Here is a 13,452-nt window from a genome sequence, read left to right on the forward strand (position 1 = left end):
GGGCACTGGTGGGCAGAAAGGCTAAATGACTAGGTGAGTTACCAGAGGGCTGTCAGTGCCCTGAGGGGACCAAGTGACGAGCAGGTGTGCTCCAGCTTTCTGGCCCCACCCCATCCTGGCCACAGCAGGGGCTAAGACAGGAGGGGAGGACCCCACCCCAACCCCAGCCCAGCCAGCCTGCCCACTGTCCTGGATACAGTGCCCCTCTTCATTGCCAGCCCCAGGGGGCAGAACCTGTCCCTCAGAGACCCTTGGCTGCCCCTTCCCTGGCCTCCCCCACAATCACTCACCCAGCCACAGGGCTCCATCTGTGTCCAGCTGTGTGGCGCCCAGCGGGGAGGAGCCAGTCACAGGGGCCTCATTGCCCACCTGAAGGGAACCTTCCCTCTGTTTCCTGGGGCGTGGGTGGAAGGAGGCGGTCAGGGCTCCAGATCCTGACCCCCATCCCTTTCGTCCCAACACCATACCCTGGGGACCGTCACCCAGTGTCACCCTGGGGGCCAGGATGAAACAGCACCAACCCCAGGAGAACATCTCATAGCCAGGGGCAGGGGGACCTCCTGTGAGAAAAGTATTGCCGGAGGGGCAGGCAGACTCAGACCAGCATCTGGGCAGAGCAGGGACTCCCCTTTCAAATCAGGGGTTTCTTGGCCATCGCTGCTTCTCCTGTACCCTCTTGTCCCTCCCTCCTCATTGGTAGTGACCTCAGGTTAGGTCACCACCAGCCCTACCCACCACCCCTCCCCCCAACACACACACCAAACTCCTACCCTGGCCACGAGTGGTCAGGCATGCCCTGGCCGGGCAAGTCCAGACACCACCCGCTGCTATTCTTGGTGGCCCCAGGCTCCCTGCTGACCTGTGTGCCCTGACCCGCAACCAGCGGTTGGTATTGACTGGTACGGTGGAGCGCAGCACCACGGGCTGGGAGCCCAGGTCGTAAGCCAGCTGCAGGCGCCCGTCCACGATGGCCAGTGCGATGTAGTCAGCCCGATCCGTGGCCTTGCCACTCCACAGCACCAGCCCCTGTGTGGCCTCAGTGCGCAGGCTCAGCTCAAAGTGGTTGCTCTGGAGTGCCTTCTCACTAGTGGGCAGAGGGCTGATCAGGACCTCTGGGAAGGTGGTGGGGATGGGGCAGGGGAGGGAGGAAGGTGAGGGGTATGACTCCAGAGGTCATAAGGGCAGTGATGCCACCAGAGCTGCTCGGGGGGCAGGTGGTAGACATGGCCAGTGGGAAGAGAGACAGATGGTGGGGCCAGATCAGCGATCAGAGGAGCGAGGTGGACAGACAGAGGGAGAGATCGACAGAGATGCTCGGAGAGATGGGAAGGCAGTGGGCAGACAGCAGGGGCCAGGGGCCACTGCTCACCTGGGACGGGCCCCGGAATCCAGAGTTTCAGGGCTTAGAAGCAGGAAGAGAGGGAGGCAGGTGAGCAGCAGAGCAGACAGGCTATAGCGCAGGGTGGGGTGGGACCCAGAGGCAGCCCTCCCCATACCCCCTCTTCACCAATGGAAGATGGGGGAGAAACACTGGCCCCACCCACCCCAGAGCCCTGGCAGTGACACACGTGCAAACACATGGGCAAACACAGAGCTGGTGGGCATGGCCCAGGCCAGGTGCAGAGGGAAGAGCTCTGACATGGGTGACAAGAATAGTGACCGAGGGCCCCTGGCTGGGAGAGAGCCCTGGATGGGCCCCCAAACACGTGCATGTGTGCACACATGGGAGCGCATGGACTCACATGCACACTGTGACACACTTGCATATGTGTGCACCCAGATGTGGGTGTGCACATGCTTGCACACCGTGCTGGTGCCCTGTGGTGAGGGGCCTGGCTGCAGGGGTGGAGGGGTAGACTGGCATCCAACACATATCTCAGAAAGGGTGATTCCCTACTTCCAAGCTAGGAAACAGAGCCCCATGCAGCACCCCACAAACCCCCATCCTCCTCCACTGGGGATGGGAAGTTCTGCCCTCGCCCTTGGGAAGTGCTGCCAGGAGGGAGAGGAGCAGAGGACCAGGAAGTGGACTACTGGTAAGTGGAGATGGGGCTACTTACGCTGGAATCTCATTGGTCAGTTCGCTTGGAAACAAAGAGACAGAGACAGTGAGAAGGAAGGAGAGTGGAAGAGGAGCAGAGGTGGGCTCAGAGCAGGGGCAGGTGTGGAGTGTCACGCATATGGTCCTATGCAGCTGGGCAGATGGGACGGAGGGTTGAGGGGTGCCCAGCTCCAGGAGACACACTACCTCTCGGTCACAGCGTTGAGGTACTCAATGTAGGTCCGTCCATCAAAGGCCAATGCGTCCAGGTCCCCAGCTGACTTCTCAATCAAGCCTGAGAGACAGAGAGGTGAGCGCAGCCTCCGGCAGGCTCCCTCCCATGTCCAGCCTCGGCCCATGTGGGTAGCACTCACCCTTCTCACAGTGCAGTCCCGAGAAGCCCGCAGGACACAGGCACTCATAGGAGGCCTCACGGGGGAGACAGGAAGCCCCATGGAGGCAAGGCTGACCCTCGGCCTGGGTACAAGGGTGGTCTACAAAGGACGAGACGTCCACGGCCCGCACCACGTGCTCACGGCTCAGCAGTTGGCGGCCGTTCAGGGAGACCTGGGGGGTGGGGCGTGACAGCTTCTGTCCTGCCTGCATCCTCCGGCCCAGAGGACAGAGGCCCCCTCTGGGATGGGCCCTTCCTGAGACTGTACCAGGGCATCGCCGCCCACCCGCCCCCGACCCTGGGCTCCCCAGCCCCACCCTTGCTGTACATACCAGCTGGATGGCTCCATCAAAGCCAGAGGACACGGCGGCTGCTCGGGCCAGCTTGCTGAAGTCAGGGGCCCCTCCCACAAAGAGCGGCTCCTTTAGGTTGAGGACGGTGTGTGGCACCTGTGGGGAGGTGCAGAGTAAGGGGCGGTGAAGCCTATCCACCAGCAGGAACAGGATGCGAGCCCCAGAGCAGGGCCCACCCGCCGGTGGTGACCCACCCCGCGCCCTCCAGCATGGTGGAGGCAGTTAACCACACAGATGTAGCCGCGATGCAGGGGGCTTAGTGGGGAAGGAGCTACTCTAGGGGTGGAGGCGGCAGAAGATGGGTGAGCAGGATGAAAAGAGACGGTACCTTGCGGGATTTCTGACATCCGGAGAGCGAGCGGGGTGGGGGTTGCAGAGCAAGGGCCAGAGAGCAGTGGGAACAAAGAGGAGACACAGACAGAGGCCCAGGACAGAGGGGAGAAAAAACAGTCCGGTGAGCGCCAGCCGTGGGGCGGGGGCTGCACGCCTCCCGGGAGGAGGGGGCAGGCGGGGAGCAGCGGGGCGGCCCAGGAGACGCTGACTCACCGGGGACTCCCCCAGCACGCGGGGCCCATCGCCAACCCGCATGGCTCCTTTGCGTCCATTTCGCTCCAGGGAGACCCTGGTCCAGGCACCCAGGGCCACTGGCTCTTTGCTCCTGGAGAAGAATAGGTGCGTGAACAGACTGTGGGCTCTGATGGTCTACCCGCCAGGGGCCCCAGGAACACTGAGCACCAGCCCAGTCCAGCCCCCTGCAGTAACACCCCCCCGCCCACCTGATGACCGCTGCCCCCTTGCCCAGGTCGTAGCGGAACTCCAGGAGGCCATTGTGCAGTGCCAGGGACACAAAGTCGCCCTTGCCATCTGTCTTCTGTCCATTATAGAGGAGCAGGCCGCTGGGGCTCCGAGCCAGGAATACCACCTCCAGCGCCATCTTCTCCCTGGGGCCACAGGAGGGCAGGCGGGTGACCTGATGCCCTCACTTCACAGCTGGATGGGGGTTGGGCGCTGCTTCCCCTCTTCCACCCCTCTGCCCACTGACCCCAGGTCCCGCTCAAAGGTGTGCAGGCCTTTCAGTTCCAGGTAGGAGAAGCTGCTGAAGTCAGCCAGGAAGGGCTGGTTGTCCTCTGGCTCTGAGACTGTGAGTACAGGAGAAGGTCACACAGGTTTCTAGGCTGTGACTCCTGGAGCCCCCTCACGTCCCACCGCCCCCACCCTGAGCACCACTGCCCCCACCTGTCTGGCAGAGGCTGCCCTCCCGGCCATGGGGGCACTCGCACTTGGCCTCTCCCTGGGGCAGCACGCGGCAGGGGGCTGCTCCATGGCAGGGGTTCGGCTGACAAGGGTCCTTCTCGTCGGCACAGGTCGGGCCTGAATGGAGGCAGGATGGGTTCCAGGAGGCCCGAGCCCTGCCCACAGACACACAGTCCCCCAGCACCCAGCCCCATCTGGCCCTCACCAAAGCGGCCGGGTGGGCACTGACAGTGGAACCTGCCCGCCTCCAGGGCCTGGCACGGGGCCCCTCCGAAGCAGGGGTCAGGCAGACAGGGGTGGTCCCCGCACTCGCCCACTCCGGAGCTTCGAGTCGCAGACTCCGGCCAGCTGCTCAGCTCCAGCCGCTGATTGTTGACGTCCAGCAAGCGGATACAGCCCCTAAGACCGACGCTGACAGAGGTCCGCTCTAGCACCCTGCCACCAAGATGAGGGGCAGGGGTCAGAGACCAGAGGCATCCTCTCTCACGGCCAACTGTGACACTGGCGTTCCTCACGCAGTCTGGGCTGCTCCCCATCCTCACCCCCTACCCTAGTGCTCACAAGATGGGCAGTCCCACAAACAGGATAAAGTCAGGAGGGGGCTGGGCTGAGAGTCAAGTGATGGGACTGAAGGTCAAGGCCACCCCAGCCCCTCCTTGGTGGTCACACTGCAGCTGGGTCCTCAGGATCAGGACAGAACCAGGGTCACTGTCAAGGGTTGGGGCTGAGGCCAGGTCACAGCGATTGTCCACGCCCATCCTTCCACCCCTGTGTTATCCCACAGGGAGCTTGGACCTACTGGATGCCACTCTCAAGAGTTGGGTATCAGAGCCAAGGTTGGGGGGGGTCTGTGGTTGGGGCCACCCCACCCTCCTCCATGCTCACGTGGAAGCCTGATCCTCAGGGACGCCACCCACGAAAAGGTCAGTGTCCAGGTTGAGACCGTCAGTGCCACTGGGGCTCTGGCCCAGAACAGGAGTCTCACCATCCACGGAGAGAGTGCCTTGGCGCCAGTGCCGAGACAGCTCCAGGCGATGCCACCGGCCGGGCTGCACAGGCACGGAGCTGGTCAGCACCGCGGGCCCTGAGCCTGTGTCGAACCTGGGGCAGGAGCAGATGCTCAGGACAGCCAAACAGAGCCAGGACCACTGCCTGGCCTTGTCCCCTGCCCCTCACACCCATCCCTGACCCCCACCACCCACCACCCACCCACCTGAACTGCACACGGCCTCCCAGCAGCGCCAGTCCCAAGAAGTCCTTGCCCCGGGCATTGCCATTGTAGAGCAGCAGCCCCTGGGGTTCCAGTGCCCGGAACTCGAGTGCCAGGCGCAGGGTGTGGTAGGCACGGAGGGTGGGGAAGGCCAGGAAGGAGTGGCCCCCGAAGGCTGGCACGGAGGGGTGCAGGGCTGCAGGAGACAGGGAGGGGCCAGTGGAGGGCATGGGGGCCACAAAGTCCAACTCGCCCCTCACCCCACCCTGGCCCCCTCTGCCTCCCTGCCCCTCTCTGGCATGGAAGACCTTACCCTTCTCACAGACGGCACCCCCTGTGCCTGCTGGGCAGCTGCAAGTGAAGTCTGCACCCGAGCCCTGGTCGTGGCAGGTCCCCCCATGGAGGCAGGGCTGGGAGTCACAGGGCCTTCGGGGCTGCGGGGTGCCTGGGGGCAGGGGACGGCGTCCAGGTACACGACTAGGGGCAGTGGTGGGGGGCTGGCGCGTGGTCGGGGGAGGTGTGGTCCTGCTGACGGGCCGGCTTGTGTGACTGGGATAGTGGGCCCGAGGGGTTGCAGCTGAAGGTGGCAGGCGGGCCACCGTGGTGGCTCTGGCTGTGGCTGCAGCCGGGGTGGCTCCCGTGAAGAATGCAGGAAACCAGTCTGAGAAGGGGATGTCATCAGGACGCAGAAAGAGAAAGGTCCCCAGGGCAGTGCGGGGGTGGGGGGGACAGGAAGGTGGGGACAATCTGAGGGGTGAGGATACCATTAAGATCCACAAGGAGCAGGGGCCCTGAGGGCAGGGGGGGCAGGGGGTGGGAACAAGCCATGGCAGTGCTGGACCAGGCACTCACCAAAGTCCATGAACCGCACGTGTTCCTGCAGAGGTCGCCTCACGCCCAGGGACCTGCGCCTGGACACCTGGAGCTGCCGGAGCAGGGCCCGGCCCACGTCGGACGCCCTGAAGGCTGTGGCTGGGGAGGAGCAACCCTGAGCATAGTGGAGCCGAGGGTGCCCCTCCACCCCCCAGGGGGACCAGGGCGGGGGCTCACTGGGGTCAAAGTGTACTTCCACAATGGCCCGGACCGAGCTGCCTGGCCCCAAGTCCCGTAGGCGGACACTTCGGAAGTCCTTCTTGACGTCCGAGTTCCGGAAGAGGTCATCCAGCTATTGGTGGGGAGTGAGTTAGGCTCTGGGAGGCTGCCTGGGCTGGAGCTGGGGGCCCACCCCCCAGCGCTTCTCTTGGTCTATCCTGGAGAAAGGCTGGTGGCTTGGCAGGACTGCGGCCCCAGCCCCACACTTACTGCGCTCTCAATGCTCCTGGCAGTCTCCCCAAACAGCTCAGACTTGGGGTCCGCCATCTCCGGCGTGTAGAAAAGTTCTTGCCCCTCGACCCCCTCAAGCTCCAGCACACCCTGGAACGCCTTGGTGGCTGCAGAGGAGGGGCCAGTGAGGTCCTGCCTGGCACCTGCCTGGCTTCTGAACCAGCCATGGGCATAGGCCCCAGCAGCAAGCCACGCAGGGTGCAGGGCAGGTGGTGGTTAGTCGGATGGTCATGAGGTTAGTGGGGACCCCAGGGCAGGGCTGGCTTCAGTTACCAGGCAGACTCCTTGGAGCAGTGCCCCAGGCTGGCTTGCAATAGGAAAAACATGTTAGCCATGGGGTCCTAGGCACCCACAAGTGTGCAGGGCCCGAGAACACATATATACGTGCTTGTGTTGAATCCCCAGGACCACTGGCACATGTGTGCTATTAATAAAACCAGAAGACCACAAACCCTAGGTGCCCACCTGCTGGGCAGGCCTGTGGCCTGGGAGGAGAGGTGGCGTCTCTAGCCGTGGCTAGGCCACGCCTCACACTCCACCCTGGCCCCCGGCCCCCTACTTACCAGGACAGTTAGAGCCCTCTGCGTCCAGGGAGGGTGTCTTGCCATCTGAGCAGCAGCCCATAGGCGAGTTGTAGCAGGACGCCCTTTCCATGGGTGGCCCAGGGGTCCCAGCACTGTCTCTTTCCGGGGACTCAAGTCCTGGGGAGGTACTGTCTGAGCCCAGCTGCAGGTGCAGCCCTCCTGGGCCCTGCCCTCAGGTCCCCGAGCCCATGCTCACCTCCTGAGCCAGCCCCACTGGCCTCCAAGTCACCGCTCAGCTCCTCGTCACCACTCCCATCAGCGCTGCCAGATTCGCCAAAGGCAGAGGTGACGAGGCTGGCTGCCGGGGAGGGGGCCATGGGAGGCATGGTCAGCACTGGCCTTGCAGTGGTCCTGGGGATGCTGGCCATGGTCCAAGGTTGTGATGAGGCTCGAGAAGGGGGCTGGCTGTGGCGGGTACTGCTAGGAGCCAGGGGCAAGGCGCTGGGGGGCGGCAATGGTGCCTTGTTCAGGTCAAGTGCTGAGGGGGCCACAGATGCGGATGTCAGACGGGGACCAGAAGTGATGCCTTCTGCGAGGAGAGGAGAACCCAGGTGGCAGGGCCCAGGGTCAGAGCACAGTCAAGCCTTCCAGGTCAGTCTGGGGCAGTGGGTAAGGCCTCACCCTGGCAGGGGCCGAAGCTCTGGATAGAGATCTCCAAGCCCTGGCGGCAGGCGATGGTCCTCAGCTGGCACTCATTACCATAAGTGACTCCATCTGACCCGCAGACCTGAGGCACAGGGCAAAGATGCAGAGGGTAGGGCCCACCCCACTCCTGCCACCCTCCACATTCCCCATCCCTCACCTTGGTAGCATCAGCCCCTGGACAGGTGGGTGTTGGGCACACGCAGTGGGCAGAGCCAGCCTCCTCCACACAGGATGCCCCAAACTCACAAAGCATCTCAGCACAGGTCGTGGGTGGCGAAGAGTCTGAAGCACAGACACAGGAGAGTCCGCTGGCTCAGGAGGCCCCATCCTTATGACAGATCTACCCCCCAGCAAAGGGGCCTGGGGCAGTGCCAGATCTGGTCTTCACCTGTTTCACAGCCAGCAGGGCCCAGGGCACGGCCATCTGGACACTGCCCACATTTAGGCCCGGCCACCCCAGGCTTACAGGAACAGAGCCCAGTCATCTGCTCACAGTCGTCCCGCACAGCGCCCTGGGGGTCACAGCTGCAGGCTGGAAGGCAGGGGGAGGAGGCTGAGGTCTGTGCTGGCTTCTCCATGGGCTCTGGAGGCTGACCTAGCCCCTGCCAGGTGGGACAAGGGACACAGGGACAGGGTGGACAGGCAGGAGCATTCAGCTAGGGACTGCCCATGGGCCCTGGTACTCACGGGTACAGCCACTCCGGCCATCAGTGACGATACCACGGAAGTTCCAGAAGCCAGGTTCACAGCGGTCACACTTGAGGCCCCCCACGCCCGGGCGGCAGGAGCACTGGCCTGTGACTGGGTCACAGGTGCCGCCATAGGAGCCGTGGGGGTTACACTGGCATGAGCCTGCAAGGCCAGCGCAAAACAGGGTCACTGTAGTCACATGGCTCTGCGCAACTGCAGGTCAGGGCTGAGCTCAGGTACTCACTGGGGCAGCCAGCCAGGCCCACACCCCGGGCAACAGTGATGTTGTCCTGGCAGCAACCGTAGGGGGTCTGAGCACAGTGCAGGGGAATCGCAGGTGGCAACGGGGCCAAAGTGAGGCCTGCAGGGAGCGAAGGGGTTTAGGTGCCAGGTAGGACTGGATGCCCAACCTGGGTGTGACCACTCCGCCTCAACCTCCCCAGCCATCACCACTCAGCCCTCCTGATGCCACTTCCCACTGAGGCCTCTGGACTGCAGCTCGGGTCACAGATGAGAACCTCATACAACATACAAGAAGGAGAATGTCTATATGCAAAGGACCAACAACACATGAGATACCACAGATCCTGGATGTGAAGCCCTGTGTACACACGTACAACCAGAGCCACACTCAGATTAGTGAGCCTCTGCAAGGTGGCAGGACACACACTCAGCACATCCCCTGCATGCAGACACACACAGGAGCACTTGTGTATGCACACAGATACGACCGCTGGTCACCATCGGTCTCCTCCCACAAGAGAAAGTGCCTAATGGATGCACTTCACTAGTTCACTGCTGCCCACACACATGTTCACACACACCCACCACAGCACACACACAGCTTAGAACAAGACACAGACTCCCACTTCCCTCACACCCATGGGCACATGTAACTTTAAGCATGTGCACATGTGCCCGCATGCAGCCGAACACGCCCACATGCTCACTCACCACGGCAGGCTCCCTGGGCCACGACATGCAGCTCTGGCCGCGATTCACACCTGGCCTTCCTCAGCTCACACTCCGTGCGGTAGGTGACTCCATCCGAGCCGCACACCTGGGGGAACGGCATCAGGGCAGGTGTGGGCGGCCACAGCCCCCGCCTCACTGCCCAATCAGAGCCGGGTTGGAGGGGATGCTCACCGGGCTCCTCAGCACGCCCTGGCAGCTGAAGCCGCAGACGCACGGCCCATCCTCTGAGTCCTCATCCCAGATGCCACCTCGCTGCCGGCACAGCTCAGGCTCACACTCACCATCCTCTCCTGAGCCTGAGCCTCCGGAGCCGCACTCGGCTACAGGGAGGAGGCCAGGTCACCTTGGGGTCCCAGCCGAGGCTGGCGCCCAGCAGCCCACCCAGGTGCCCACCAGCGTACCCTGCTCACACGGCCCGGCCCGGGCCTCCTCGATCTGTGTCTGCTGCTGACAGGCAGCCTCACGGAGCTCGCATGAACTGCCGTAGGTCACGCCATCGCTGCCACACACGGGGCCAGGCGGAGGGCGCTCACACCGGGGACATACACACCGCCCCGCCGAGCACACAGCCCCAAAGGCGCACACTGTGTCCCCGCAGGTCTCTAGAGAGGGTGGAGCCAGAAGGGGGTCAGTGGATACCAGGTGAAGGAGGCACGAGACCATAACCCACCAGGTGTACCCAGCTCCACTCACGGCAGGGACCAGCCGAGGCCACATGCAGACTGATCTGGCGTGTGCAGGCATGGACGTGTAGTTCACATTCACTGGCATACGTGTGCCCATCAGAGCCACACACAGGCTGGGCTGAGGCCACGCATTCAGAGGGGCACACACAGCGACCAGTCTCAGCTTCACACAGGGCTCCAAAGCGGCACTGCCCACAGCGGTCTGGGGAGAAGGCTCCATCACCATGGTGACAGGGATGGCCTCCCCACAACCGGGCCCACTTTTCCACCACTGACCACAGGGTCCTCGGCGAGCCACTCGGATCTCCCGCCCAAGGGCACAGGCTGTAGCTTCCAGTTCGCACGCACTGCCATATGTGATGCCATCACTGCCACACACAGGGTCATAGATGCCTGAACACGCCTGCCGACACGCACACTCAGCTTCCCCATTCTTCACAGCACATGTCGCCCCAAATGGACACTGCACCCCGCGGCATGGGGATGGGGGCTGGTCTGGGGAGAACATGGGCACTCAGCAAGGTCTCCACCTGCTCTCCTAGGCAATGCACAAAGCCCCTAGCCCCACGCAGCAGACCCCCACCCAGGGTGGGGATGGTGGAGGAAGAGTGGACCAGGAGAAGGACCAGATGCACAGGACACAGCAGAGAAAGGGACAGACACAGGAGAGACATGGACAGGGACACAGACCCAAACGGCCCTGGGCCCCTGTACGAGTGTGGGATGGGGCTGCCCTCTAGCACAGGAATTTCTTGACTGACCTCAGTGGGGTATTGGAGGGCCAGGTTTACCAGCCTGCTTAGGCTACTGACCCTTGCTTGACACAGCCCTGGGACCCATGCATGTGCAGGGGGGAGTCTCTCTGTGGGTGGAGGAGTCTGCAACCCAGAGCCACACCCAGGGCCACACGGGGGAGGAGGTGTCTGTCCACTTGCTCTGAGGACCACAAGGCCAGGCAGCAGCGAGCCACCCCCCCCCTGCCGCGCGGGGGGCAGACCTCGGGCTGTGGGCTCCTGGCGGCAGGCGCGGTACCTCATCCTGCCAGCAGGTCAGGCTGGAAGACACAAGAGGTGGAGCCAAGAGGGAAGGGAGGGCAGAGGAGAGGATACAGACGCAGAGAGAGAGACCAGAAAGATGGACAGACCAACTGACGGGGACAGAGTGAGAGGTGGGCAGAGCCCCAGTGCACGCAGGACACGCTGTCTCTGCCCATTCCCGGCCCATTGAAGCTCCGCTGAGACTCTGCCTCTAAGGTGGCTGTGTGTCCCAAGAGCGTGGGACCCAGAAGACCTGAGAGCTGCCAGGCAGGTGCCAAGGAGCCCGTCCACAGACACCAGCCTTGGACCCAACATCCCCCCAGGTGCTGCAGCCAACTTCCTGACAAATCCCACCCCCAAGAGTCCGCCAACAGACAAAAACCCTGCCAGCCCTCCTCAGAGTGACCAGCCCTCTCCCACAAGCCCAGGAGGAGCATGATTCGGCATGGAGATGGCATGTGATGACAGGCAGCGTGGACCAACGGACCAGCCTGCTCCCGGCATGGAGCCCGCCCGCATGCTCACCACACAGGCCCTGGTGCTTCGCAGGGATGCTACGCTGCTGCTGACACTCGGCCTGCTGGCGCCAGCAGTCATTGTCATACGTGTGCCCATCATGGGCACACACGGGTCTGTAGGCCCCGTCACAGATGACGCGGTCGCAGGAACAGCGGGGGCGGCCTCGGCGGGACAGGCAGACAGCATTGAATCTGCACGGTTCCAGGCACTGGTCTGGGGGAGCAGGGAGATCAGAAGAGTAAGAGAACCATATCAGATCTCCCTGGGATGGGTAGGGGCTCCATGGGCACACGGGGTGAAGACTGGGGACCCAGGGGGCCTGAGGGAAAGGTGGGGACGAGCAGGGCCCTGGGTCATGCAGAGTCCCAGGAAGGGGCCCTCTCCTCCCCCAGGAGCCGCCCACCTCGAGGCTGGCACTGGCCAGAGCGCACTTTCTGGAGGAGGAGGCCTCGAGCAGCCCCTGTTCGGCCCATGACGCAGTCATTATCGTAGGTAACCCCATCGTCCCCACACACAGGTGTCCTACGCGGAGGGCAGCTCTCTGGTCGCAGGAGCATCTCCGGCTGCCGCGTGCGCGGGTTCACACGGCAGGTACGGCTCAGGTCACTGAGGGAGCCCTGGCAGGGGTCTGGGGGCAGGAAGACGGAGATCAGGGCACTGCCGGTTGTGTGTATACCCTGAGGGAGGTCGGGCTACACGCGCAGGGCAGTGCTCACCGCAAGGACCGTCGAACTTCTTGAAGACGTTCTCTTGGTGGGCACAGGCTTGGCGCAAGAGCTGGCACTCGCTGGGGTAGTCATTGCCGTCACTGCCGCACACAGGGCCTTTCGGGGCCCCCAGGCACGTGGCAGGGCACAGGCACGTGGCTGTCAGTCCATCCGCAGAGGGCACACAGGTGCTGCCAAAGCTGCAGGTGACATTGGAGCAGGGGTCCCGGGTCCCTGTGGGCAGAGCAAGGTGGACCAGCGGCCCTCCTTATATTCGCCAGCGGCGCTCCACATACCTGCTCATCACAGGCCCCGCCCAGCCCTTCCCAACCCCCTTCACCGTAGGCCCCACCCCCATCCCCACAGGCCCCGCCCCCCGCATTCCCCTCACCGCGGGACCCACCCCCACATTCCCTCACTGCAGGGCCCCGCCCACTCACCGCAGGGCCCGCGGCGCAGCAGACGGATGCGCCTCTGCTGGCTGCACTGCGCCCGCTGCAGCTCGCACTCGTTGCTGTAGGTGGAGGCATCCGAGCCACACACGGGTGCCACCACGCTGGGGCAGGCGCTCTTCTTGCACACGCAGGAGGCTCGGCCCGGCTCGTCTGCGCTTGGCTCGCAGACGGCGCCGAAGCCACACAGCATTCCTCGGCACGCTGCGTGTGGGGTGGAAGATGCAATGGGGTGGGTCAGGGCCCAGCCTCTGCCACCTCCAGGCCTCTGGTCATCACGCACACGGACCAATGTCTACACACCTGCCCAGACCTTGCATATGCGTGCCCACCCATGTTCGTGCTGGTGCTCACAGGAACCCCGGTGTGCCCATTGTGGCCAGGGCTTCAAGCCTCCCCTTCTCAATAGAGAAGAAGGAGAAGCCTTCCCTTCTCTCCCCCGCCCCGCAGAGCTCCCCCACCAGAGTCTTCTCTGCTCAACTGTGGAAGGGCATCACATCTGCTCCTGACCCAGTCCCCACACAGAGAGCAGACAGCCCCCAGGCCAACTCTGTCACAGGGAATCAGCACTTTTTCATCAGA

The 13,452-nt window shown here is 63.6% G+C and overlaps 1 protein-coding gene across 1 annotated transcript in view; it reads right to left on the reverse strand.

The window, feature by feature from the left end:
• Nucleotides 1-13,452, reverse strand: part of AGRN (agrin) — a 36,145-nt gene that overhangs the window by 1,478 nt on the left and 21,215 nt on the right. The window contains exons 4-35 of the mRNA XM_065936003.1: nucleotides 12,859-13,074; nucleotides 12,428-12,652; nucleotides 12,115-12,339; nucleotides 11,718-11,924; nucleotides 10,432-10,650; nucleotides 10,163-10,357; nucleotides 9,871-10,071; nucleotides 9,641-9,789; nucleotides 9,449-9,554; nucleotides 8,739-8,855; nucleotides 8,492-8,656; nucleotides 8,193-8,336; nucleotides 7,962-8,086; nucleotides 7,781-7,886; nucleotides 7,356-7,688; nucleotides 7,139-7,276; nucleotides 6,555-6,682; nucleotides 6,303-6,417; nucleotides 6,105-6,224; nucleotides 5,566-5,913; nucleotides 5,256-5,448; nucleotides 4,928-5,143; nucleotides 4,248-4,477; nucleotides 4,025-4,159; nucleotides 3,831-3,927; nucleotides 3,565-3,729; nucleotides 3,335-3,446; nucleotides 2,768-2,884; nucleotides 2,416-2,608; nucleotides 2,249-2,336; nucleotides 860-1,084; nucleotides 291-394 (exon numbers count right to left, since the gene is read on the reverse strand). Of these exons, the coding sequence (XP_065792075.1) occupies nucleotides 291-394; nucleotides 860-1,084; nucleotides 2,249-2,336; nucleotides 2,416-2,608; nucleotides 2,768-2,884; nucleotides 3,335-3,446; nucleotides 3,565-3,729; nucleotides 3,831-3,927; nucleotides 4,025-4,159; nucleotides 4,248-4,477; nucleotides 4,928-5,143; nucleotides 5,256-5,448; nucleotides 5,566-5,913; nucleotides 6,105-6,224; nucleotides 6,303-6,417; nucleotides 6,555-6,682; nucleotides 7,139-7,276; nucleotides 7,356-7,688; nucleotides 7,781-7,886; nucleotides 7,962-8,086; nucleotides 8,193-8,336; nucleotides 8,492-8,656; nucleotides 8,739-8,855; nucleotides 9,449-9,554; nucleotides 9,641-9,789; nucleotides 9,871-10,071; nucleotides 10,163-10,357; nucleotides 10,432-10,650; nucleotides 11,718-11,924; nucleotides 12,115-12,339; nucleotides 12,428-12,652; nucleotides 12,859-13,074 (5,457 nt within the window). The remainder of the gene's footprint in view (nucleotides 1-290; nucleotides 395-859; nucleotides 1,085-2,248; nucleotides 2,337-2,415; nucleotides 2,609-2,767; nucleotides 2,885-3,334; nucleotides 3,447-3,564; nucleotides 3,730-3,830; nucleotides 3,928-4,024; nucleotides 4,160-4,247; nucleotides 4,478-4,927; nucleotides 5,144-5,255; nucleotides 5,449-5,565; nucleotides 5,914-6,104; nucleotides 6,225-6,302; nucleotides 6,418-6,554; nucleotides 6,683-7,138; nucleotides 7,277-7,355; nucleotides 7,689-7,780; nucleotides 7,887-7,961; nucleotides 8,087-8,192; nucleotides 8,337-8,491; nucleotides 8,657-8,738; nucleotides 8,856-9,448; nucleotides 9,555-9,640; nucleotides 9,790-9,870; nucleotides 10,072-10,162; nucleotides 10,358-10,431; nucleotides 10,651-11,717; nucleotides 11,925-12,114; nucleotides 12,340-12,427; nucleotides 12,653-12,858; nucleotides 13,075-13,452) is intronic.

Source organism: Muntiacus reevesi, chromosome 5, assembly GCF_963930625.1.
Source record: "Muntiacus reevesi chromosome 5, mMunRee1.1, whole genome shotgun sequence".
In the NCBI taxonomy this organism is placed as follows: domain Eukaryota; kingdom Metazoa; phylum Chordata; class Mammalia; order Artiodactyla; family Cervidae; genus Muntiacus; species Muntiacus reevesi.